The 25,965-nt window shown below is 40.5% G+C and overlaps 1 protein-coding gene across 10 annotated transcripts in view; it reads left to right on the top strand.

The window, feature by feature from the left end:
• MAST4 (microtubule associated serine/threonine kinase family member 4) overlaps positions 1-25,965 on the top strand; it is a 619,799-nt gene that overhangs the window by 475,037 nt on the left and 118,797 nt on the right. For all 10 annotated transcript variants that reach the window (XM_010845550.1, XM_010845552.1, XM_010845553.1 and 7 more), the window contains one exon: positions 21,219-21,307. In XM_010845550.1, coding sequence (XP_010843852.1) covers positions 21,219-21,307 — 89 coding nt within the window. The remainder of the gene's footprint in view (positions 1-21,218; positions 21,308-25,965) is intronic.

Consider the following 25,965-nt stretch of genomic DNA (forward strand, 5'->3'; position numbering starts at 1 on the left):
GAAAAATATGTGTGCGTTGTAAAGAAAAACAGATGCTTTTGAAAAATACTGCTCACCATGATTCCCAGGAGGAATGGAGAGCGGTAGAGACTTGATGACAAAGTACCTATGACCGGGTCATTCACTGAGATACTAATTTGTGGTATTCTTTCTACTGGGCCTTCCCTGGTGGCTCAGATGATAAGGAATCTGCCTGCAATGCAGGAGACCTGGATTTGATCCCTGGGTCAGGAGGATCCCCTGGAGGAGGGCATGGCAACCCACTCCAGTATTTTTGCCTGGAGAATTTGATGGACAGAGGACCCTGGGGGCTATACAGTCCATGGGGGTCACAAGAAGTTGGACATGACTGAGCGACTGACACTTTCACTTCTTTCTTCAATGCCATACTGTAGCTTCTTGGCCTTTCTGAAACGGTCAATTGGAAACCAGCAGGGACTTCCTACTCACCTGTGTCACTTCTAGTTGAAGCCCACATGAAATGGTGAGACCTGGTCTGAGCTGGGGTATGGGTACACGAGACGCCTATACTGGGTAAGAACGTCTCTAACTGGCACCGGCAAAGCAAACGTGGCTCCTGTTCCTAACTCTATCACCATGTACCTCTTGAAGCCCTGCTTGAAAAGGAGTGGACACAGGTCACATGGCCAGATACACCACCAGGCACATGTGCCTTCTTGCATTCCTGCCTTGGCCTCAGGGAAGCGCACCCTTGTCTTCTAGGCTTGGGCAGCTCCTCCCTGCCCTTGCCCTGTAGGAGCCTCACTCACAGGCTCTCGCATCCTTAGGGAACGGCCACCTGGGGGAAACGTGCCTTCTGGCTCTTCCTGACTTCTACTGCCGCTGAATCCAAAACCTGTTAAAGACCTTCTAAGGCATAGGAGCCCACACTGTGAACACAAAGACTTTTTGGAATGAGGGAAAACCTACCTTTCATTCCTCTCCAGTAGAAAGAATACCACTAATTAATTTCTCAGTAAATGACCCTGTTATGGGGTACTTTCTCATCACCCTCTACCCCTCTCCATTCCTTCTGGAAATGGTGGTGAGCAGTGTGTTTCAAAGGCTCTGTTTCTGTTTATAACACATACATATTTTTTCCAGATTAAGAGGTTGCAGGGTTCGTAGTTAATTTTTTTGTAAACAAAAGTGCAAGGACACACACGTTTTCCCTGATTCCCACCACTGAGAAGTACTCACCATTATTACTTGTGTACATTTCCTTCCAGTCCATGTTCTTTGCTTTCTGTGTATTTTAAGCATATTTGGTGTCAAGCTTTGGACTCTCCACTTTCCACCATTGTAAGCAAGCATTTTGGGAAAAATATCCCATCTTGTGGTTGTAGCATAGCTTATTTAGCTACTTCATTCGGGGTTTTTAGGCGAATAAGGCTGATCATCAAGACTACATCGTCCTTTGTTCTCTGCCAGCTCAGGAAAAGGTCTAAAAAGACACATGTGTCTGGGGTGGGGGAGGGGAGGTGGTGTCTTGGCTTGGTTAGGAACAAAAAGGAACTTTCACAAAGAGGAGGTAGTTAATTCTAGGTGATTGTTAGGGATCTTAAGAGAGAGGTGAGTGGGTGAGCAGAGAGCCTTTGTTGCAGGTCCCAGTCGCCTGTCAGCCTCAGTCCTTGGACCTTCTTGGGCCATCTTGTCTTCCCTCAATTCTGGACTTTTTGTCTTTCGATGCCAGGCTAGTGTGCCTAGGGCAGAAGTAGGTCCTTATTGTGAGGTGGATTCTTTAAAATAAATATTTCATTTAGTACATAAAAAGCGTTTGGAGGATGGAATGACCCCAAAATGAGCTGTCCTAAGAAAAGCGGCCAACCCTATTTCTATTTCTGAGTCTTATCAATTTTTAAAAAACATTTTTAAAAGGTTAGGGAAGTAGTTTTCTTCATTTCTCTACAAATTGATTAACTCTTTCACATAGTTGAGTTAGAGATTAATCTTGTTGGGCTAAAATCATATGTTACATGAAGAGGTAGAAAACTAATCAAAGTTCTTTTTCTGAAAGGAAGTTTTAACAGTTGAAAAATGACTAATCTCTGAAGCAAGGCGGTAACAATGAGGATTGGGGGATAGAGTTATTTATAATTAATATACCAGTAATTCTTTCTAACTTTGGGGCCAAACTCATTGCCAGTATAGTTTTTTTCAGCTAGAACACAAATATTAATTATTGGTTCTACTGGTCTTTACTGCAATAAAATAATTAAGTTTTTTTAATGGAATTATGCTTTGGTTTAACAGCGTATTATGGACACATTACATAATCTTCCTGGGACCTCCCCTAACCACTCATTTCCTATTTTACATTTCTCAATGATAAAGTTGTTGCCATGTTAATAATCTTTACTGTCTCTACTTACTTGAGAAAATGTCTTAAACTAAGTAATAATTTGCCTACCTGGATAACTGAAAGCGTTCTTTAACAGTTGCGTTTCTAATTTAGGTGATTGTATATTTATTTCATTTTGGTCTTTAGTCTTTTTGTTTTTAAACATCGACTGCCTAGTTTCTGTCAAACCTTGGGTAGGCCTTTTTTTTTTTTTTTGGTTCTTTCAAATACACAATGTCTCCTTGTTAAACAATGGAGCTATTTAAAAACTCAGGGAAATGTCTCCCTCCCCAGATTTCCTGATTGCAAACTCATAAGCACATCTTCTTTGGGGTCCTGGTAATTGTCTTCTTTCAGCCTGGGTCAGGGACTCTAAAAACTCTTGGGGTTTTTGATGCTGTGATCAAACTGTGCGTCAGAAAAACAGGTTGAGTTAAAACAAGAAAATCAAGTGGATGGCGGTGTTGTTGGAGGAAGGGAAGGAGGTAACTTTGTCTTGTGAAACTGGTGATCACCAAGTGCTAGTCCCCAGCGTGCAGAAAGGTGATAGGACCTATTGCTCACCACTCGTCTGCCGTTTAAATATTATTTTACACTACTGATGCTTTCAGATGCAAAAGGCATAACTCAATGTGTAATTTTTTTTTAAGTAAAATGAGACACAGTTTTTGTCATTTGAAGAACATCACAGTTTTTATTTATTTTTTAATCGAAGGATAATTGCTTCACAGAATTGTCCTGATTTCTGCCAAACATACAGTTTTGAGGTACTGTCCTTGAGGCTGATTGGCTGATAGTGCAGTGTTTTTGCTCCTTATTCTATAATTGTGTGGGGCTTACCAAGTGGCGCTAGTGGTAAAGAACTCACCTGCCAATGCAACGTAAGAGACTAGGGTTCAGTCCCTGGGTCGGGAAGATCCCCTGGAGAAAGGCATGGCAACCCACTCCAGTATTCATGCCTGGAGAATCCAAAGGACCGGGGAGCCTGGTGGGTTACAGTCCATAGGATCGCAGAGAGTCAGGCTCATCTGAAGTGATTTACATGCACACATATCCTTGGGTGAGTTCATAAACTTTGGGACCTGCTGTACTAAACAGTGTAGCTAATATCTGACATCGAAGCAGAAAACACTCTTGTTATATAAGTGAACCCTACAATTTTATGATTATAATGTAAATGAAAATGTGAGGTGGCCACAAAGTCAAAGGACTGGCTCATTTGGTAGCTATAGACAGATTTTATTTTCCTGATGATTTAGCTCATTGTTTTCATACGTATGTTTCCCTTTCAATAGGATTGAGGGTCTGTTTAGAAAAAAGGTAAGCATAAGTAGCCAGTGGGAGAGTTCACATTCATTTCTTTCTTAGTGTCAATGATTTGTTTTCAGTAAGTTGAAGTGTCTTAATTCTACTCATGATATGCAATTTAATTTCAGGTGGGCAGGTTACACTGGATCCTTTTCAATATGGAAATGTTACACAGTTGGGTGCCATCTCTCTCTACTTTGAATTTCTCCTTTGAAATGTTTTCCTGTAAAGGTCAGGGATTCCATAACTGTAATAAACTGGAGTCCAGGAACACTGTGAAGAGGATCTCTCTGAGTCACTGCGTGCAGGGAATGCAGCATGAGTTGAAGTGGGATGGCTGGTGAATGTGGTGAAGAGGCGGAGCGCCTGTGTTGTTCTGGAGCTCAGGGCACTTACTAATAAGGGCCAAATTCCAGGCTGGGATGATGAGGTCACCTCTTTGAACACAAGGCTGGCCCTGTGAGAAATAGGTGGCCATGCCCATAAGAGGCAGGATGGTGATTTGAAGGTAGGTGAAGCCAGCAGTAAACTTTTCCTTAGGAAATGACGCTTTCCTGGCGCTCTGCCTTGTCTGAACTCCTGCCATAGTTTTAATGTAATTCACACGATTCACTGAAACCTCTTTCCACAGTCACATCCTCATACATGCTCTCGCAGAGTCTGGGAGGTCTTTGGGAAGCAAGAATGGAGGAAGATGCAGTTAGGAGTTAGGGACTAACAGATACGCACTACTGTCTATAAAATGGGTAAGCAGCAAGGACCTACTGTGTAGCACAGGCGCCGATAGTCAATATCTTGTAATAACCTATTAGCACAAAGAATCTGAAAAAGTATATATGTATAAAGTTGGCCAAAGAGTTCATTCGGGTTTTTCCACAAGATGTTATGGGGTTGAATCACTTTGTTGTACGCCTGAAGTTAACACACTTTAATTTTAAAAAATAAAGGAAGATGCCGGACCAAAGGAATGACATCCTGAAAGAATAAGTACAATAGAAGAATCTAAGATTGGGGATCACAGGTTTATAGAAGTCGTAAATATGTACATTTTATAATGTTGAATTTGTTGTATTTTGAGACACATCATTTATAAATCCTTCTTTTTTAAAAAAGCTTATCTCAATATGGTCAATATATATATGTTTTAGATCTTCTGCTGGCTAAATTCACTTCCTAATGTATATTATAATATCCTCCTTTCCTCTAAGACCAGTACATACAAAGAGGCTTCACACCACAGCTCCTGATTTCTGTGTTCTCTAATCCTTAAAGGGTCAGATATCTAGACATAGAAAAAAAAAAGAAAAAAGCCACGCCGTGTTAACAAGGATATGATCCAGAAACTTGGATTTAATTTTAAAGTCTTAACTAAGAAACAGTTTAACAAAAGAATATGAATCACACATGCTTAAACACAAGTCCCTTCCCTAGCTGTGTCTGACTAGACCAGCTGGTTTGAGAAGGGATAAGGAGGAAATGCCTGCTTGAAATGGATAGTCTACGTGCCGGTTCATTCATCTGCGTTCGGATCCTTAAGAATACACTGCGGAGAAAGGAATGTCCAAATAGTGACATCTTACTTGTCTGTCTTCTGTGCACCTGATAACTGCGTGTACAAATATGTGTGTACGTGTGTGCTCAGTCGTGTCTAGTTCTGTGTAACCCCATGGGCTGTAGGCTGCCAGGCTCCTCTGCCCATGGGATTTTCCAGGCAAGAATACTGGAGTGGGTTGCCATTTCCCTCTCTAAGGGATCTTCTCGACACAGGAATCAAACCCATGTCTCCTGCCTTGCAGGCAGATTCTTTACCACTGAGCCACCTGGGAAACCCCCATGTACAAATATATCACAGGACACACTGGGGTGTCTGTCCATCTGGGTAAGGCTTTCTGCTCCTAGAAAAACTTCACAACCTGAGTATGAAGCTTATTAACTTGATCTACCTCATCTATCTGACTGCCAGGCTACAGGCTCAAAAACCCGGTTTGCTGGTATCCCAAGAGCAGCCCCATGTCTTTGGCGTGGGTCTGTGGTTACTAAGCTCCCTGCTTTATGTATAGGACCAGAAATGCTGAGACATTAATTTACAGTGAGGACAGATAACTGGTACGGGGTTTAGACTCGTCAAAGTTCTTACTCTTTGCTTTATAGAGATTTTTACAAAATGGCTAAAAGCACAGGCTCTGAAGGCACACTGCCTGGGTTTGGATACCTCTCCTACCACTTGTTAGCTGTGTGGTCTTTGGCAAGTTTCTGAACTTCTCAGTTCTTCAGCTTTCAAGTCTGTCGGATGTGGAGAAATGTAAGTCTTGCCTCAGGATTCTCATGCAGATTAAACGGTTGCTTCTTGTCTTGCATTAAAAGACACTTAGTCTAAATTAGCAGTTGTCATTATTGTTCTTGTTATTCACTTTTGGGCAGACCTCTCCCTGAAGTAGGCAGAAGGTGGCTCGGGGGACATGGTAGCAGAGCAAGGCACATTAGCTGGCTTACAAGATCCATGGCATCGAGCAGAGGTGGATGGATGCACGTGATTTTGAGAGTTGATCGGAAATGAAATCTGTGTTGGGTTCAGTCCCTTGCATGCCCTTCGCCTTGAAGGTGCCGATTTGAAGTCCTTGGAGGCACAGTTGACTTGTTCTGCAGTTTTTGTTTTCCTATGTTTCTACAGCTAATCAATCACCCTTCTTATTGTTACATTCTTTCTGTAACTGTGTTAATATTTACATTTATTGTCAAGTCTGCTGCCTTGGAACCAGCCTCTTTAGCTCTTGCATAATTCATTGTATTGATTTTAGAAGTTAATTCTATGGGCAATCTTGTGCATCTTGTTCTCCAATCCTTGGGGGAAGAGCCTTAATGTAACATTCTATATAGGAAAGCATGTATCCATGAAAGGATGTATTGAAGAAAGAAAGACCAAAATGTTTTCTTTTTTTTTTTTTCTTTTAAAACTTTGTATTTTACATTGGAGTGTAGCTGATCAACAGTGTTGTGATAGTTTCAGGCGGGCAGCAATGGGACTCAGCCATAGCTGTACTTGTAACCATTCTCTCCCAAACTCCCCTCCCATTCAGGCTGTCATATAACATTGCAGAGTTCCCTGTGTTATACAGTAGGACCTTGTTGGTTATCCATTTTAAATGTCACAAAATGTTTTCTTTTGACAGCTTATATTTATGAAGTACTCATTTTGCCAAGCACTCTGATACTTTCTTCACATGCGTTATCTCATTTCATTTCTACTTAACCCTCAGAGGTAGTTCAAATTTTTACCCCTAGTCTACAGATCAGTAAATGACCTCAATTTAAAACCAGCTCTACCAATCAGTGGCAAGTTCTTGTATTTTATAACTGTACTCTCCTAAGAAATAGAAAATCAGTGAAATCTAAAACCGAACTACCTTTTCCTTTGTGGAATGTGTAATACGTAAGACGTAGTTAAATGCATTTCTGTGTCTAATGCAGATATTTCTAACTTTGAGTGTGCCTTGGTTGTGGGAGCCCACATGACCTCCTTTCCTAAGCCTTATTTGCCACAAGTTGGTGGTGCTGCCTTGAAAGTCATTACATCATCTTCCAGAGGTAAAATTCTGTGGCTCAGCCCACAAATTGCAAGAGCAAGGAGACTTCATTCATTACCCAGACTGAGTACTGAGCAATTTAAAGACCAGCATCTTCTGGTATCGTCCCAGCCCTCCTGTCTTTAGATACAGAATTGGTTCCTTGTGGCCAATTTCATCTTTGCAAGATGAGAGACTGAGAAAACATCAGTGGATGCAAATGAGGAAAAGAAAAGGCATCTGTCAAGTTAATTAAAGGAAAACATTCCCTTGACCTCTTGGTTTTTTTTTTTTTTTCTGTGCTTTTCATCAAGTTGGGCTATTCTTTCCTCCTTAGAGATCTGCTCTTCCTTTCATGTTGGCCATGAATAGTAGGGCACTCAACACTTAAGGATGGAAGGAACACGCGACTTATTTTAATATCCATTTGGCAGTTTTCCTGTTGTTTTTCCATTTAGGAAACATTTTCTTCCACTTGTGCCCATTATCACAGCTTTGACATTCCTGTCATTAGCAGAATGTCATTTTGCAAGATTCTGAGTTGGGCACAGCCAGCAACAAAACATACTGAACAGAAAGAGGCTGGCTTTTTGCCACCTGACGTTTCCTCACAGAAAAGCACAAAGTGGAGCTCAGATGTGGGCTTTCCATGTGTGTCTGTTTGTGTTCTGACTGTGGAGGCGCAGGAATCAGAGACAGTTCACTTGTGAGCAAAGCATTATGCCAAATTGCTGTAAATGCAAAATGCTTTCCAGTTGGAAGGGCGTTATACAGTCATGCTGTTCATTCTGGGTTTGACATAAATTTCTGTCAAGTGTCATAAAAGGAAATCCAGTGGTTACAGAAGTCAACTCCTCCTCCCTTTTTGTGGGTCAGATTGGAGTGGGACCAGAATCCTCTGAACCAAAAAGGGGGAACTGATTGTATGGGTCATGTTTAGCTTTGTGGTTAAATTACCCTACAAGAGTGAAACACGGGCTTCGCTGCTGGCTCACATGGTAAAGAATCTGCCGGCAATGCAGGAGACCTGGGTTTGATCCCTGTCAGAAAGATCTCCTAGAGAAGGGAATAGCTACCCACTCCAGTATGCTTGCCTGGAGAATTCCATGGACAGAGAAGCCTTGCAGGCCCCAGTTTATGGGATAGGAAAGAGTTGGATGCTACTTAGTGACCAGCACTTTCACAGTAAAACATATCCACCAAATTCAGTATTTCTAGATGTAGCGAGTTAAACAGATTCAGTGTATATATGGAGACCCTGGAGTGGGTAAAATAATAGTGTATCAGTTCGGCTGCTGCATATATGTTCAAGTAAGATTTGAATATAAGAAAATCTTTCAATCCAGATTTATAGAACTGGTGACCATTTCTTTAAAGCCATAAAGCAGGAGGTACTAGGTACAGAGGCAAGAAGTTAATAGTAAAATTTCATTATAGTATTTCCAGAAAGGAGAATGGAACGTTAGATTTAAGCTGTTGTATTTTCTCTGGTTTGGTCTTGCCACCACTTTCTTAATTTTTTTCTTTTTTAATGTCTTTGTATAACACTGGCCAACTGAGAAAAATCCAATGCTATTAAATTCATTAAAAGTGATTTTTGTACTTGGCTTTCTGCTGCTTAGTAAATAAAGTGTATCAAGTTGTGACTTTTATCCATGCTGAATATGAAACATGGAAACTTTTAAAAAATGTGTCATGTACATCCCCCATCCCCACAACACAAGAGGTTTAAAGGAACATTAGTTTGTGTTTTGTTTATTTTTCCTTAACTCTCAAACATGTCTGTAGACTTACCTTTGGTCCCTGACCAAAGCTGTCCTGAGAACAACCAAAGGCTTGTGTGTCAGTCTTATAGCTGTTTGTTTTTATGACCCTTTACCCAGTTATAAAATTGGGGCCACCACCTCTGTCCCTCCCCGTGCTGACTCTCATTGCCTCTTTGACAGCCCAGTCAGAGGTCAGCCCAGCCAGGTGATAGCAGCACAGATTAGACCATAATTTTGAATGACTCCAGACAATGTTTGGCCAGATCAACCTTTGGACTCTTTGGTAGACTCTTTGGAGCAGTCTCCCAAGATACAGCACACGCTCTTCAACTCTTGACCTTACCTTTGCAGCATTTTCTCCACACCTTCATCTCAAGTACAGTCTTTAGTATGTGCCTTTCGTGAGGTTTAAGACATTACACTCCGTGTGACTAATCGAAAGTCCAGAATTCATTTCTTCATTGACTGTTCCAGGCTTTAAGTGTATTTGTTCAAATAGATGACCTGCCCTGGTTCTTAGGATTCCTGGGGGACATGAGTCTAGGTATGTCCTATAACACATCCTGCAGATACATTCCACTGCAAAAATTAACAGGTATTGAGAGTCTTCTCACTTTAATTATTTTTTTACTTCTAGCATTTTCAGCAGTTGGACTTCATGTTGCTACCATAAATCCCACATTATTATCAGCTCCTGCTTGACTTTGACCATTATATTATGCCCCCCTCTGAACTCCACCGATTATCCCATTTTGTTTTATTCAGAGTGACATGTATGTAGATTTTCTCAGTAAGATGTTTCACATCATATAAAGCTGTCAGTTCTTTGTGTTTTCTCAGTTATACATGGCCTTGATCAAACTAGTAGAATTAACTGTAATATCATCTTGGATCAGTGTAGTCTTATAGATTAGACTATGTGTGTCCTCCGAGTTAAATTAGAAACTTCTTAAAGGCAGGAACTATATGTAGTTATTCAAAAATATTTACTGAATCTGTATTCAAATCATTTTTATTTTCTGAGTATCCAAAGAGATTTACTATGTATAAAATGCAATCTTTGACCTCAAGGAACTTGTCCCCCATCTCTAGACTGTAAGCTCCAGGTGGAATCCCTGGTTATGTTTACTGAATGAATGAGTGACAGCAGAGTGGATGCTCTGCTTGCCAGGGTCACCGGTGCAACATGGTGTGTGTCAGCCCACCCATCCATCACATGCTGACATGTGACGTTGGAGCTCACCATGTCAGCCACATAGAGTTAGCTGTGTTCATGTATCTTGCTTTGCAGTAGCCGCAAAATGGAATAATTAAGACGAAATAGGTTTAAAATGTTTGTGTCAGGCAGATCACTGAATTTAAGGGGTTGTTTAGGGAAGACCTATGAAATGGAGGGACAGTTTGCCCTCCTGAGTATACACTCTAAAATCCTGAGCTGATGGAGGTTTTATCTCACACTTTAGATAGCAGCATATTTTTGTTTGTACATCTCTGCCAGATTCTGCCTAAGAATACAGTTATCTGTGAATCCGTCTTAGCTCTTCTTTTACACTTTAAACACTTTGAGAGTTTTTCTTCATTTTCTTATTTCCCATAGTACTTGGTACATAGGAATAGACATTCCATAAATGTTTATTGCATTGAATAGCATCTTGCCAATATCTATATATTCAGCCATCTCGCTTCTCCTACAAAGATGGAAAGTTGGGCTAGATCTCACCAAGGGCTTATCTTAATGGATTAGATATATTTCTAAGAAGTACTGTATATAGTAACATATATATATATACACACACACATGTACATATACATACTCCTCTTGAATTTCCTAAGAATTTTTGAAAGCTTCAAGATCTATACCTTCCTCTGGGTATGTAATTAGCCTAAATTTTTTGCTCCTACCTGAAAACTGTATGAGCAGTCATTCATTTCCATGATAATTAATGTCTTTAAAAAGGAGTTTTTCTACTAATGGAAAAGTTAAGTTCAAGTATCAAGCTGATAACATCAGTACTAAGTGTTCATAATAATATACCCCAGAAAATGATAAACTAGGTTATTACACTGATGCCAGTATGCAGAGGCCTGACACTATCTGCTCAGCCATCAGCACAGTGCTGGCTACCTGCTCTTTCTCCAGCATTTCGGAGGCTGTATAAAAGAGTATGGCTCACTCTCATACTTGCATTGAACCTTGGAGGTGATTTTGGGCATGACTTTTTAAAACGAAGTGCTGTATGTTAGAGTTGAGGCATGGAGATGAGAAGGTACTTCTACCCCTGCTCACCTGCTTTCTCGCTGGTCTCCCTCCCTCCTCCTCTGGTTAGAATGATTCTCTGAAAACAAAGATCAGCTGGTGTGCAAAACCTTCTGACAGCTTCCCTTTTCGCCCAGAGTAAAACCCGTCTCAGTCGTGTGGCCTGCGAGCTGCCACAGTGGGCCGCATCCTCTGTCCATTGGCCTCTTTGCTGCTCGTCTCTGAGCAGCTCCGCTCCTCCTCTCTGGCCTGCTAGCTGCTCCTGGAGCCCTGCTGCCTCGGGGCCTTTGCTCTCACTGAATGCTCACTCCCTCATCCTTCTGGTCTTCCTCGAATACCACCTTCCCAGTGCAGCTTTTCCTAACCCCCTGTTTGAAACTGTGATTCCCACGTCCACTGCCGTGTCCTACAGTCTGCATCATTCTTCTCCACCGCCATCTCTCGTACTACAAATACCATCACCGTCTCCAATCCTATTCTGCTAATTTATTGTGTTTATAATCTTCCTCCTCTAGAATGCAGGTCTCTAGAGGACAGCAGTGATATTTGTTTGTTTAGAAGAGATGTTGTTCAGTCGCCAAGTCTTGCCGACTCTTTGTGACCCCATAAACTGCAGCATACCAGGCTTCCCTGTGCTTCCCTGTCTCCCAGAGTTTTCCTAAAACTCATGTTCCTCGAGTTGGTGATGCCATCCAACCATCTCTTCCTCTCATCACCCCCTTCTTTTCCCGCCCTCAGTCTTTCCCAGCATCAGGGTCTTTTCCAGTGAGTTGGCCCTTTGCATCAGGTGGCCAGAGTATTGGAGCTTCAGCTTCAGCATCAGTCCTTCCAGTGAATATTCAGGGTTGATTTCTTTTAGGATTGACTGGTTTGATTTCCTTGCTGTCCAAGAGACTCTCAAGAGTCTTCTCCAACACCATAGTTCAAAAGCATCAATTCTGCAGCGCTCAGCCTTCTTTATGGTCCAACTCTCACATCCATACATGACTACTGGATAAAAACCATAAAAACCATAGACTAGACAGACCTTTGTTGGAAAAGTATCTCTGCTTTTTAATATGCTGTCTAGGTTTGTCATAGCTTTTCTTCCAAGGAGAGCAAACGTCTTTTAATTTTGTGTTTGCAATCACCATCTGCAGTGATTTTGGAGCCCAAAATAGTTTAGAATAGTACCTAGCATGTATTAGGGACTCAAAAAGTAATTTGTTGGATGAATTCATGGAAGCTTGGTTGGAGCCCTAATTTCACAGGGCATAGGGAAGATGTTAACAGTGTCTTAACTTTACCTCGGGCTTCCCTGGTAGTTTAGCTGTTAAAGAATCCGCCTGCAATGCAGGAGACCTTGGTTTGATCCCTGGGTTGGGAAGATCCCCTGGAGAAGGGAATGGCTACCCACTCCAGTATTCTTTCCTGGAGAATTCCATGGACAGAGGAACCTGGCAGGCTACAGTCCATGGGGTCACAAAGAGTTAGACATGACTGAGTGACTTTCACTTAACTTTACCTAAATAACAGAGTCTATCACAGAGTCAGGAGTATTAATGCTTTGTTCCCTGTTGCCTTCTCAGGGGGACTAGAGCTTATCCAGCTGGCTGCCAGCTATGGCCTTGTTGTGCTGTCCAGGAAAAGGGGCAGAGCTGTAGACTTGAATCAGCCCAGGGGAAGGGCAGATTGATCTACATATGAGAGACAAAAAGTCATTTCTGGTGAAGACAATAGTATGAAGGCAGACATGGAGAGAAGGGCATGGCAGCATCTGAAGGAATTAAGGATATGAGAGAGAGGTGTCCAAGGGAAATTGTAGGAAGATTTCCTTTCTGTTGCGTGTATGATTTTTCTTTCAAATTTAGTCTCACAGATACTTTTCAAGGCTTTTTTGCAATCAGATTTGCAAATACAGAGAGGCCTAGATACTTAATGTTGCACAAAGAAAAAAAGAAATGTCCATGATATATATAATTTTAGTGCACTTCAGTTCAGTCTCTGAGTTGTGTCCGACTATTTGCGACCCCATGAATCGCAGCACGCCAGGCCTCCCTGTCCATCACCAACTCCGGAGTTCGCTCATACTCACATCCATTGAGTCAATGATGCCATCCAGCCATCTCATCCTCTGTTGTCCCCTTCTCCTCCTGCCCCCAATCCCTCCCAGCATCAGAGTCTTTTCCAATGAGTCAATTCTTTGCATGAGGTGGCCAAAGTACTGGAGTTTCAGCTTTAGCATCATTCCTTCCAAAGAACTCCCAGGACTGATCTCCTTTAGAATGGACTGGTTGGATCTCTTTGCAGTCCAAGGGACTCTCAAGAGTCTTCTCCAACACCACAGTTCAAAAGCATCAGTTCTTCGGCACTCAGCTTTCTTCACAGTCCAACTCTCATATCCATACGTGACCACTGGAAAAACCATAGCCTTGACTAGACGGACCTTTGTTGGCAAAGTAATGTCTCTGGTTTTGAATATGCTATCTAGGTTGGTCATAACTTTCCTTCCAAAGAGTAAGCGTCTTTTAATTTCATGGCTGCAATCACCATCTGCAGTGATTTTGGAGCCCAGAAAAACAAGGTCTGACAATGTTTCCACTGTTTCCCCATCTATTTGCCATGAAGTTATGGGACCAGATGCCATGATCTTAGTTTTCTGAATGTTGAGCTTTAAGCCAACTTTTTCACTCTCCTCTTTCACTTTCATCAAGAGGCTTTGTAGTTCCTCTTCACTTTCTGCCATAAGGGTGGTGTCATCTGCATATCTGAGGTTATTGATATTTCTCCCAGCAATCTTAAGAATCTTAAAATCTGCTTCAAATGAATAAAAAAAGCATGAATTAAACCCATCTTTATGTTGCTGTAAAATCTTGAAAATATTATGTTGAGTGAAAAAATTAAGTTATAGAATATCTATAATATATAGTTTGTGCTAAAGTACCATTTATCCAAAAAGTCAGAAATGTGACGGTCATACAAATATAAAATAAATGTGTTGAGGATTTCATTTGCTTATTAATGAAGACAACAGTAAGAGATCTTGAAAACCATATATATATATGTGAATAAATATGTTAAATATATGTATGACATTATATATATATTTAATAAAAATGATGAAATTAAATTTGACAGCAAATATAAAACTAGCTAATATTTTGTAAGACAATGAAATTAAATGTTTGAAGTTACTTTTTTTATGAATGGATATTAACTGTATTTGTACTAGACAAAGTTCATTTATGTGTAGTAAATGAATTTACTAGACATTTTATGGTCTAGTAATGTGAACAAGAATCACTTGTGTTACTGCTCATTTTCTCTGACTGAACTCCAACCCCTACAGTGTTTTAAGGTAGCCTAGTCACTAGAAGGAAATGGCACCCCACTCCAGTGTTCTTGCTTGGAGAGTCCCAGGAATGGGGGAGCCTGATGGCCTGCCGTCTATGGGGTCGCACAGAGTCGGACACAACTGAAGCGACTTAGCAGCAGCAGCAGCAGTCACTAGAAAGACAGTGAAAGGTATACACCTGAGAGAACCAGATAATCTCTTGGGGGTTCATTGCACAAAGCCCTCCTGGCTACTGAAAGGAAAGCCATTCATCTCTTTTGCACAATTCCAAGTCTTGGTCAGTTTTTCCTGATGCATGGCACCAGTACTGAAAATACAGACACATACACAATTGTTGTTATGCTAAGTCATTTCCGTCATGTCCGACTCTGTGCGACCCCATAGACGGCAGCCCACCAGGCTCCGCCGTCCCTGGGATTCTCCAGGCAAGAACACTGGAGTGGGCTGCCATTTCCTTCTCCAATGCATGAAAGTGAAAAGTGAAAGTGAAGTCTCTCAGTCGTGTCTGACTCTTAGCGACCCCATGGATTGCAGCCTACCAGGCTCCTCCGTCCGTGGGATTTTCCAAGCAAGAGTACTGGAGTGGGGTGCCATTGCCTTGGGTATTTGTATATGTATATGAGTATATCAAGAATGGATGGGAAAGCTACCAGCCACAATTCTTTTAGAATTGCCTGGTTGGGGAGTGGAAAATGTTTGTTCGTTTGGATGTTTTGGATGGCAAAATGTACATTTCCTTCTATATCTTTAGTATATATACATGTAACATTTACTAAATCCTAGGAATAAATATCACAAAATGATAGCATTGATATTCCAGGTGGTAGGAAGTGTTTGGTTATTTTTTTTTGTATTTTTGATACTTTTAAAATTTCATAAACCAAACAAAAATAGGTAATGACGCCTCTGATCTGGTCCAGCCCCTTCATTGTAAAGATGAGGAAACGGAAGCTTGCCTGTTTTATAACATGTTTTCAGCAGTGGCACATTAACTGGATAATTTCTGCCCTCTGGTCACACCCAGTTTTCCTCTGCTTCTGCCTTCCTCTTTGTTTAAAGAGTATTTGGTGTCAGATTCTATTAAGGTATCAGAATATAGTTAACAGATGTTCACGTTCAGTATAGCTTTGGTCTATAATTGGCCTCCTGTGCAAATTTATCAAATTTCCCATCGAGATGAATTAATAAATTATAGCCTAGCTGTTCCGAATTCCTGGGGCCCTTCCGTCTCCTGCCCCACAGCCGTGGTCAGTCCTCTGTCTTACTGAGTGGTGACCTCTCATGTCAGCGGCGACCGTTGGAAATGACTGCCTGTTGGGGTTTCGCTTCCTCAGCTTGTCTCGCCGCCATTAGACACAATCAGCATTCATGTCCCCAGATGATTGTAATTTAAAGTTAAGCATCATTTCAGCCACTCAGAGCTGTTGCAGAAGGCCACAGCCTGGTGGGCCTCACAGCTTTTACAGCCCTGTCAGAGGATAATTAACTGGTCCATCTGCCAGGAGAGATGTGACAGATTGAGGTGTGAGACGTGTACAGGTCCCTCCAAAGCCTTCATAGGGAGCTCTGAGCAGGACAGTCTAGGCAGCAACAGAATATGGGTCCTCTGGACCAAAAGTCCATCAGCGCTTTCCCCTTCCCTCAGGTGGTAGCTCACGGTCCTTTGTCCCTCACTCTGAGTTAGGCCTGACTTACACAACAGAATGCATGGTTTTGTCTCTCCATGTTCCTGACAAATGAAGGCGCTGTTGGCAGGCACGGGAGGATTGAGGAGCTCCTTGTGAAACTGCCCTGGTGAGCTCAGGGAGCACCCTGTGTGATCCGCAGGTCACCTGCTTTAGCCAAAACACCGTGCTGACAAAGGAAATACTTCCCGGTGGTGGCCTCCCGTCACGCTCAAGAGTCTCCACCTGGGTGCTCGTCCAGCTGTGACAGTCTTCTCACAGAGCTTGTGTCCCCACCCGACTTGCCTCCCAGCCCGCAGGGGCTAGACGGTCCTGCTCACTTGGAAATACCATCATCACCTTTCCACCTTCCATTCTTCTCAGATCCCAGGTTCCTGGTCAGCAGTGATTGTAGCTTGGGCGTGCGTGTGTGTGTGTGTGTGTGTGTGTGTGTGTGTGTGTGTTGTCTGTCAGTAGGCGGGTCTTTCCAGGGAGGAACCAGAGGAATGAAGAATAAGGAAGGCTCACTTGGCACCATCAGCCTCTATTGTAGTCCACTGTTTACCTTTCCTGTTGTCTCAAGTTGTATAGGGTTGTCTTCTCGGGCTACATTCAGATTTTGCAAGTAAAGAATCTGTGCCATTGTGTCACCTTGCCAGATGAGAGGGCAAACTGAGCATGTTGTCCATAGGCCATGCCCCATGCCTGGTTTTCAGCTGGGCATCCTGAGGAGAAGCAGGCACTCTGTGGGCATTGGCTGTTCCTGGGTTTGGCATTAAGAACCAAGCACCGTCAGGGTGGATGACTTCCATTTCTTCTTAAAGAATGAAATACAGAGATTGTATTTGGGGAATGGATGGCTGGAACTTGAATTCATAATGGTTCTTTAGTTTCACTTTTGCAATCAAATACCTTTAAGATTCCTAAGTCTGAACTGGACTTTACAAGCTCAAGCGGTCAGAGGAAGGTAAATTTTCAGTTAAGATATTCCTGCTGCGGTAGGAATGATGTTCCTATTGTGCCTGGTAGGATGGCACCTATTTTTCCCACCTTGACAGGGCTTGAGAAAAAGCAAGGGTGGTTCAACTTGGTTGTGCTGCTGAAAGGAAAGGGACCTTGATTTGGCTCAAGTGGCGATGTCTCCACTGCTTCATCACTTTATGGGTTAGATGAGCATGATGTGGTCACCAGCTCCAGGGCAGCCTGCCTCACACTGCTAGCCATGAGCTCCTCCCTTTCATCAGGAAAAGAGTGTGATGCCTGGATAAGTAAATAATGACAACAGAGATCAGTTCAGCATTTTGCACCAGTGTCATTATTAACGCGGGTAGTGCCAGGTGCTGTGGCAATCTAGGTAGTCAATATTCAGGTCCGTCCACTAGGCGTGCTCTTGTTTTGGGGTTAAAGGCAGATTTTAATTCATTTATTTTGAATCAGGTGCTTAGAATAATAAGTGACTCTCAGAGAGATACCAGAAGTAGGTGACAATGAGATTGGATGACCACCCTCCTCTCCAGCTTTGAAAAGTTAGGTACAGAATATCTCAACAGGGTCCAGTATTTTTAAAGTATATACACACACCCACACTTAATATATGGAGAAGGAAATGGCAGCCCACTCCAGTATTCTTGCCTGGAGAATCCCATGGACAGAGGAGCCTGTAGGAGACTACAGTCTGTGGGGGTCACAAGAGTCGGACATGACTAAACAACCACCACCACACATACACTTAATATATACCTATATTTGAGATATAGGCCTGGGTTAGATTCCTGGGTCAGAAAGATCTCCTGGAGAAGGGAATGGCAACCCACTCCAGTATCTTTGCCTGGAAAATTCCATGGGCAGAGAAACCTGGTGGGCTACAGTCCATGGGATCTCAAAGAGTCAGACATGACTGAGCGACTAATACTTTCATATATATATTGTGTGTGTGTGTGTGTGTGTGTGTGTGTGTATAATCTCAAGATCTAGGTGCTTTAAGGTTAAATATAAAATATGCCTTTTTACCCTTAAAAATATTAGCAACAAATACGTTCATTTGAGAGGCCAAGACCCTATTTTGTGAGTGTAGAGATGAGTGTACATATCTAAATTTCTGCTTTGACCTGTATCTTGTAAAGTCTAGTTTTGCCATGCTGAGGAACTTTTCATGTTTAAAAGCTTCATGTTTGATTTTGAGAGGTTCAAAAATTTTACTTCTCTCTCTAGCTTCATGCTAAAGATCAATATAGAGGTTAGAGAAGACAACCTTAGTTTTGATTGTTCATCACATTAGTCAATAAGATATGCCTCAACTATTTAAGGATTTGTGTAACACAAATTCTGAGGCAACTTGTTTTTAACTTCCTCTAACTTGCTCTTGTGTTATTAGGTAAAGAATCCTATTTTTCTTCATCCTTAATTACATTCACAATCATCAATTTGTAAAGATTACAAATCTTTTTAGACAATGGGCAAATGTGGGATGAATGTAATATAAACGTTGTTCTTGTTTTTATATTTTATGTTGTTACATTGACCACACAAGTGGATTGTTGCTATTGTTCAGTCGTTAAATTATGTCTGACTCTTTGCAACCCCAAGGAGTGTAGCACACCAGGCTCCTCTGCCTTCCACTATCTCCGAGAGTTTGCTCAAATTCATATCCACTGAGTCGGTGACGCTATCTAACCATTTCATCCTCTACCGCCTCCTTCTCATTTGCCTCCAGTCTTTCCCAGCACCAGGGTCTTTTCCAGTGAGTCAGGTCTTCGCATCAGATGACCAAAGTACGCTTCAGCTTCAGCATCAGTCCTTCCAATGAATATTCAGGGTTGATTTCCCTTAGTATTGACTGGTTTGAGGAGAAACCAGTAGATGGCATCATTTTAGTCAGACATTTCTTTTTGAGATTTTTTTTTGAAATCAGTACTTTTTCAATATCCATTTATTCTGGTAGACTTTAAATAACTGATATAATTGTGGGAATTTTTGTTTGTGTTTTTCCTTGTTTTAGATACAAATTGTTGGCTACTTTCTTGCTGTGGTACTGGACTAGTTATACTCTATATATGTCTTAGGAAAATTTAATTAAAATATTTTTAAGAAATATCATTTTCTAAATTTTAAGTCAGCATACTTCACTAATATCCCTATGTAAGTATTCACTAGATTACTGTTTCTGTTGATATATCGATATCAGTAGATATCAATTGATAGATATTTCTTATTCATTTAATTTATATGTGTATAAATTAATAATTGAATGTCAATAGAAAATTTACATAAATGATTTAGATAAAATACTAGATGTAAAAAATAATACATATCCATTTTTGTGCCTGTGTTTTAGCCAGTTTGCTCAAATTAGCAAATGACTTTGGTGAGAGTTCCAGGATATAGATCTGTTGTTTATAATTTCTTTTATTAACATCAGCAAGTTGGTATATTTAATATTCCTATATTAACATGAAAGATATTAATTTGAATTAACATAAAATACAGTGTATAAAATATTTCTTTAAAAAAGAAGCACATGATTTGACTTGATTATGAATTTATTAATAGGTCAAATAATGATTCTTGATAGATGAGTTGATAATACCACATTCCACCTTCATAATTAAGTATCAAGGGCCCATTCTTATGCAACAACTTCTTTAAGGCTGAGTAAACATGATCGTTATTAAACACATAGATAATGCTAAGGGCTGTTGATTGCTCCAGTAAGGAAAGTAAAATGATGTAGCCTGACCTTAAGAAATTATAAATATGAGAATGTTGACAAATGATAATAGGTAGCAAACATCTAAAACAGAGGATTGGTTCCCCAAGTCAATATTATGGAAAGAAATTTGGTTTGGTTTTGAAATGTGTTATTCAAAAGTATTTAGAAATGTTCCTTTCATATATTTTATACAAACTCTCAAATATGTCCACCATATGTTACTTAAAAGTAGGTGAAAATTCCTGTTTAAAGAGTACTGTAACAGAGATATATTCTGAATTAAGAAGAAATTACAATAAATCTGTAATGGTGGTTAAGGGCAGCTCTAGTGTAGGAGGATGGAATTACAGTGAACCTTATAAGTGAATTCAATGAGGTAACCTGCTGGTTTTTATTATCCTTTTCTGACCATGGTTATGATGTAGCAGTCTGTGCTGCAGAAAAGCAAAGGAAAGTGAGATAATATCCACTTCATCATCAACCATTGTGTTATGCTTTAAGGCTTGTGAAAGCTTGGAGTCAAATTAACCATTTTATAACTTTCTAGTAGCAGAAACAGGAAAAAAATAGTTGCCCTGTAGTTGTTGCCCTGTGCGTATATGTAGCAATTTATTTCTACTCACTGGGTACCAGGATAAAAAGCAGTAGGTAATGTGCCTGTGAGAAAAGGGCTTCATTGTTATTTTAGTACAAACTGGAATCTGTTATTATGATTCCAAAAATATGTTAATAAGGAATTTGAGTGCGGTATGAAGATGAAAAATGAATGAGTAGTGAAATATTGTACATGTATCTTAGGCATCAGCTGTTTTATTGACAAAAGGCACAAGTATGAAATTTGTCTAAATAATTAGATTTTTAATTAGTGGCTCATTGTAAGATTAATGTCACTGTGCTTCATTGCATGTAATTTTGTATTAGAAATTTCATGTCAACAAAGATGCTACCTGTGGTTTGCTGATTTGAATCCTTATCACTTGTGTGTATGGCATGTTACCTATTTGCAGTCAAGAGCCAAAAGAAGGCATTTGATTATAACTTCACTAGTGGTGAAGAATATTGATTGTGTTATATATGATATGAATATATTATGTTTTCTACTATTCAGGAAACAACCACCTTTCAAATATTAGTGACTGTATATTGCAAAAATTTTAGAAGTAACACGAACAGATAGATTGTTCAGTCTAAGCTATGTCTACTTTGAACGTACTTGAACACTATGGATGCTAGGTTCTCTTGTTTTTTTAAACCATTTTTCCTTTCCTTTTGACAGTTGCCGAACCAGCAACCGGAAAAGCTTGATAGGCAATGGACCGTCCCCAGCATTGCCTCGGCCCCACTCACCTCTTTCTGCTCATGCAGGTAATAAATTACTTTGAGTTCTGTTTTACTTATTCTTGTAGATTTTTTTTTTCTTGCTAGTTTTTAAAAGCTGGGCATTTTGAAATTTAGATGTGTCTCCACACCTTATAATCTTGGTTTCTCTATTGCTTTATCCCTAAGTCGTTCTTTTTGAGAACTCAGTCCATCCTCTCTTTGAGCACGTGAACTCTGAAAGCCAGAATTCCTTTTTATTCCTCACGAGGTCTTATTTCAGTTGTTGTTGTTTTTTTCCATGTCTAAATTTGTGATGATGCAAGTCATGCTTCTATGTTAGGATTTCCTTTTGGACATATAACCATGATAATTCACATGCAGTGGATTAGTGTTAAGAACTGTAGAAAAAGAAAAATAGTTTTCTTTCTCCCCGCCTAGCTTCTCCACTAGGAACCCCGGTAACCAGAGACAAATTACAAAAGAAAAGCATATATTTTATGGAGCATTCATAAGGAAATGAAAATCCAAAGAAACAGTTGAATTAGATTGTTTTTACAGTTTTGATCAAGAATGGGGAGTCATGCAAATATGTATAGCACAAAGGTGGCCTAATCTTAGTAAGCTGGGGAAAACTCATCAAGACATGTTCGTTCAGATTCTTCTATGTCCCTTGTCTTCAGAGATAAGAAGGCTCCTTTCCTCCAGGTGTAGAGAGTGTACCTCTCACATGAAGGTTTTATGACCTGCTTATGGGGCAAGACAGAAAGCCCTTCCTCTATACGTTATTCCTCATATCTCTTCACCTTAAAATATTCAGTGTGTCAGTGTTCCATATTTTGGGGTCTCAAGTCTTAAAGTGTGTCAGAACTATTCAGCATTTTTCTCCCTAAAATTGAACTTACCTGTTATATACATTAATTATCACAAACAGTGATGCTCTGAGTCTAGAACATGTCTCTTATATGTGGGCAAGAGTTTAAAGTCTTACCTTCCAGTGGTATATAAAACTTACCTTTACATCTAGACCCATTGCAGGCGCAAAGAAGATCCAAAAGATGAGACTTTTGGCCTCAAGAGCTAATTAGAAGCACGGTAGAGCCACATTACAAAAAGTATCCAATAAAGACTGCTTTTTATTTTTTAAAAAATTCTGTCCAAGGTGGTACAAAAGGGTTAATTCCAAGCAGGAGAGTTTGGGAGCTATTGAAAGAGCCACTTGCACATGATGTTGAACAGTGAACAAGACTTGGGGAATTCTAGTGTGTGGCTAGAGTGTGGGATGTATGTGCTTGATTGTATGGGAATGTAAAGGTGAAAAGAGATATGAGAATCAAAAAAGCGGAATGAATTTTGACTTTGAGTGCCTTTCAGAGATTTTGTGGAGGATCTGTAGGAAGGTGTACTCAAGATTATGGAGGATGTTGGGTTAAAAGGATAAGTGATTAAGCCCTACCTCTGATATACTCTTATGGAAACTCTCACATATAGGTTTTCAAACAGTGTTGATTTTATATTTAAACTAGGGTATGATTGTCCCCTAGAAAGCAGTCCTTTTGCTCAGTGGGGATCTCCAGTTGAGAGTGGCAGTTATCTAAACATGTTTGGGGATGAAACAGGAGAGAGAAAGAGGCAGGTAGATGGCCCTTTGGAATTAAGTTTTATTTTCCTCATACATAACAGATGGTAAAGTTAAAAAAGCAAAAGATAAGTTCATAAAATTATGATACTGTGTGCAGTAAAACTACTCACGTCCAGAAATACTGCTGCTGCTAAGTCACTTCAGTCGTGTCCGACTCTGTGCGACCCCAGAGACGGCAGCCCACCCGTCCCTGGGATTCTCCAGGCAAGAACACTACTCCTAGACAAAACTTTATAGAAATTTCTACATATATATGCAAGAAGACATGTTCTAGACTACTCATAGAAATGTTACTTGTCGTAGCTAAACATTTAAAGGAATGCAACCCAAATGTCTGTCAGTTAGAAAATGGGTAAATGAACTGGGGCATAGTTATCCACAAAGCATTGTATACATAGTAAACAAATGAACCAGCACTCAAAGATGGTGTTGGGCATAAAAGCTAGTTGCGAAAGAATCATACTTAAACCCTACCTATAACGTTACCATGATGCTACATGCAATGTTTTCTTTAGAGATACACACGTGCACACACACACACACACATAAATGTGTATCTGTGTATATACATTTGTGGGCTTCCCAGGTGGCTCAGTGGTAAAGAGTCTGACTGCCAGTACAGGAGACCTGGGTTCAATCCCTGGGTCAGAAAGATCCCCTGGAGAAGGAAATGGCAACCTACTCCAGTATTCTTACCTGGGAAATCCCATGGACAGAGGAGCCTGGTGGGCTACAGTCCATGGGGTCACAAAGAGTTGGACATGACTTAGCGACTAAACAACAACAGCAACAAATACACATTTGTAATGAGAGTCTAAAGGAAAATACAGTCGTCTGAAAGACCCATTTCGTGGTAGCAGTTACATTTGAGAAGGTGTGAGGAGGTATAATTGTGGAGAGGAGTAAGCAGTTGGTAATATGTTTCCAAAGCTGAATGGTGAGTACACAACTATTTATATTGTTACTTTTATACTTTGGAGATTTATATTGTATTATTATCATTTTAGTGAAAGCTGACCAGAGGGTCAAGCAAGATCAAATACTTTACTTAAGGGCTGAAACGATCCCTTTGTTTTATCTTTTTTATTCCTCTGTCAGAGTGCCACCAGTATATACTAGGTTCTAAGTATATGATAAATTTTATTTCTTTTATATAGTTCAGCTATGATTTAAAACATTTAGTCCTGCTTCTCTTTATAGTGTTCTGTATTGATTGCATGATACTGTTGTGCCCATTGATTAGGCTTTTATTGCCATGATTCTCTTCAGTTCTGATATTGAGATTAAAGAATATGCAGTAAGACTTTAATGATCCTTTTAATTATTTTTCTTTTCTGTGTGGAGAATTCTTTCCCCTTCAAAGCATAGTTTTGTATTTAATCAGAGGAATAATGGGCAAAGAAAATCCTGTTTTTCAGGTTCCAAGAGACTTTTTCTTTATGTTACAGAGGCAACAGGTTGTTATTCACTCAGAAACTGTAGAGAAATCTCAGACTTTTTGTGAGAAATGGCATTTATCACAGTCTGGTAGGTTCCTATTTCTCTATAAAAAAGAAGAAAAGGTAGATTAAACAGAGGACCCATCCTCTCATCTTGATAGCGTGAAATGCCTTCTTACTCGCTGTGCTTCTCACCTCTTCCTGTTGCTACATTCCCTCCTATGTATGGTCCGCAGACACCAGGGGACACTTCCTGGATGTCCCCGTGAAAAACGAGAAAAAAAAGTAAGTGCCACTCTCAGTGCTTAGTCACCCAGTAGGTACACTTTCTATTTTTCTGAGATGAGCATTATGTGTCAGGCCATTCATCACTGACACAGGGATTTATGCCTGTCAAACGAATCGGTAGAAATGAAAACATTAATTTATTTGTGTAGATGTGTCAGTAATGCATGAGAAGGTGATGGCACCCCACTCCAGTACTCTTTCCTGGAAAATCGAATGGACGGAGGAGCCTGGAGGGCTGCAGTCCATGGGGTCGCAAAGAGTCGGACACAACTGAGCGACTTCACTTTCACTTTTCACTTTCATGTATTGGAGAAGGAAATGACAACCCACTCCAGTGTTCTTGCCTGGAGAATCCCAGGGACGGGGGAGCCTGGTGGGCTGCCGTCTATGGGGTCGCACAGAGTCAGACACGACTGAAGTGACTTACAAGCAGCGGTAGCAGTCAGTAATGCCCTGAGGAAGAAGAGATACTGGCATTGTGTTCTGGAGCTTATCTCTGCAGACAAAATAGTGTTTGTTGACAGATAGGGATTCCTAAAAGAACTATGATCAGGATAGTCCCATTAAAAGAAAAAAGAAAGGTAAAAATCACAAGTTTCTAATGCTAAGTGTGAAATTTAATGCAGAAGCCTCAAAGGAAAAGGCTAGTATGTCTCTCCTGAATTGAAAAGTTTTGTATAACAAACAAAATCAAAAGAAAACAAAGTGTGAAAAATATTTTTAAGCCCGTAACTGAGAGACATCTGATTGCCTTAATATACGAAGAGCTTGTGTAAATTGATATGGAAGTGTTGAATGTACCAGGAGAAAAGTGATCAAAAGATGTAAAAAGGTATGTCACAGGAAAAAAAATTAAATTGGCCAACAAAAATGTGTGAAATGATGATTCATTTCTATTATAAGAGAAATATGAACCAGAATAATGAGACTGTATTGTTCACCTAGCATACTGTCAAAAATTTCCTAACACTGATAGAATTCGATGATAGCAAGGTTGTGGAGAAGCAGCCGCTCTCATCTCACTTAGGTGTTGATGTGAAGGCACAGTACTTTTAGTTAGATTGTAATATTGGTTAAAACTTCAACTACATTTACCCTTTGGCAAATCCATCTCTAGGAATTTATCTTATTGATATCTCACACAGTAACAGAAAAGAGTAAATCTAGGAAAATCCCATGGACAGAAGAGCCTGGTGGGCTGCAGTCCATGGGGTCGTGAAGAGTCGGACACGACTGAGTGACTTCACTTTCACTTTTCACTTTCATGTCATTGGAGAAGGAAATGGACAACCCACTCCAGTGTTCTTGCCTGGAGAATCCCAGGGATAGCAGAGCCT

Source organism: Bison bison, unplaced genomic scaffold (genome assembly GCF_000754665.1).
Source record: "Bison bison bison isolate TAMUID 2011002044 unplaced genomic scaffold, Bison_UMD1.0 scf7180017864218, whole genome shotgun sequence".
NCBI lineage: Eukaryota > Metazoa > Chordata > Mammalia > Artiodactyla > Bovidae > Bison > Bison bison.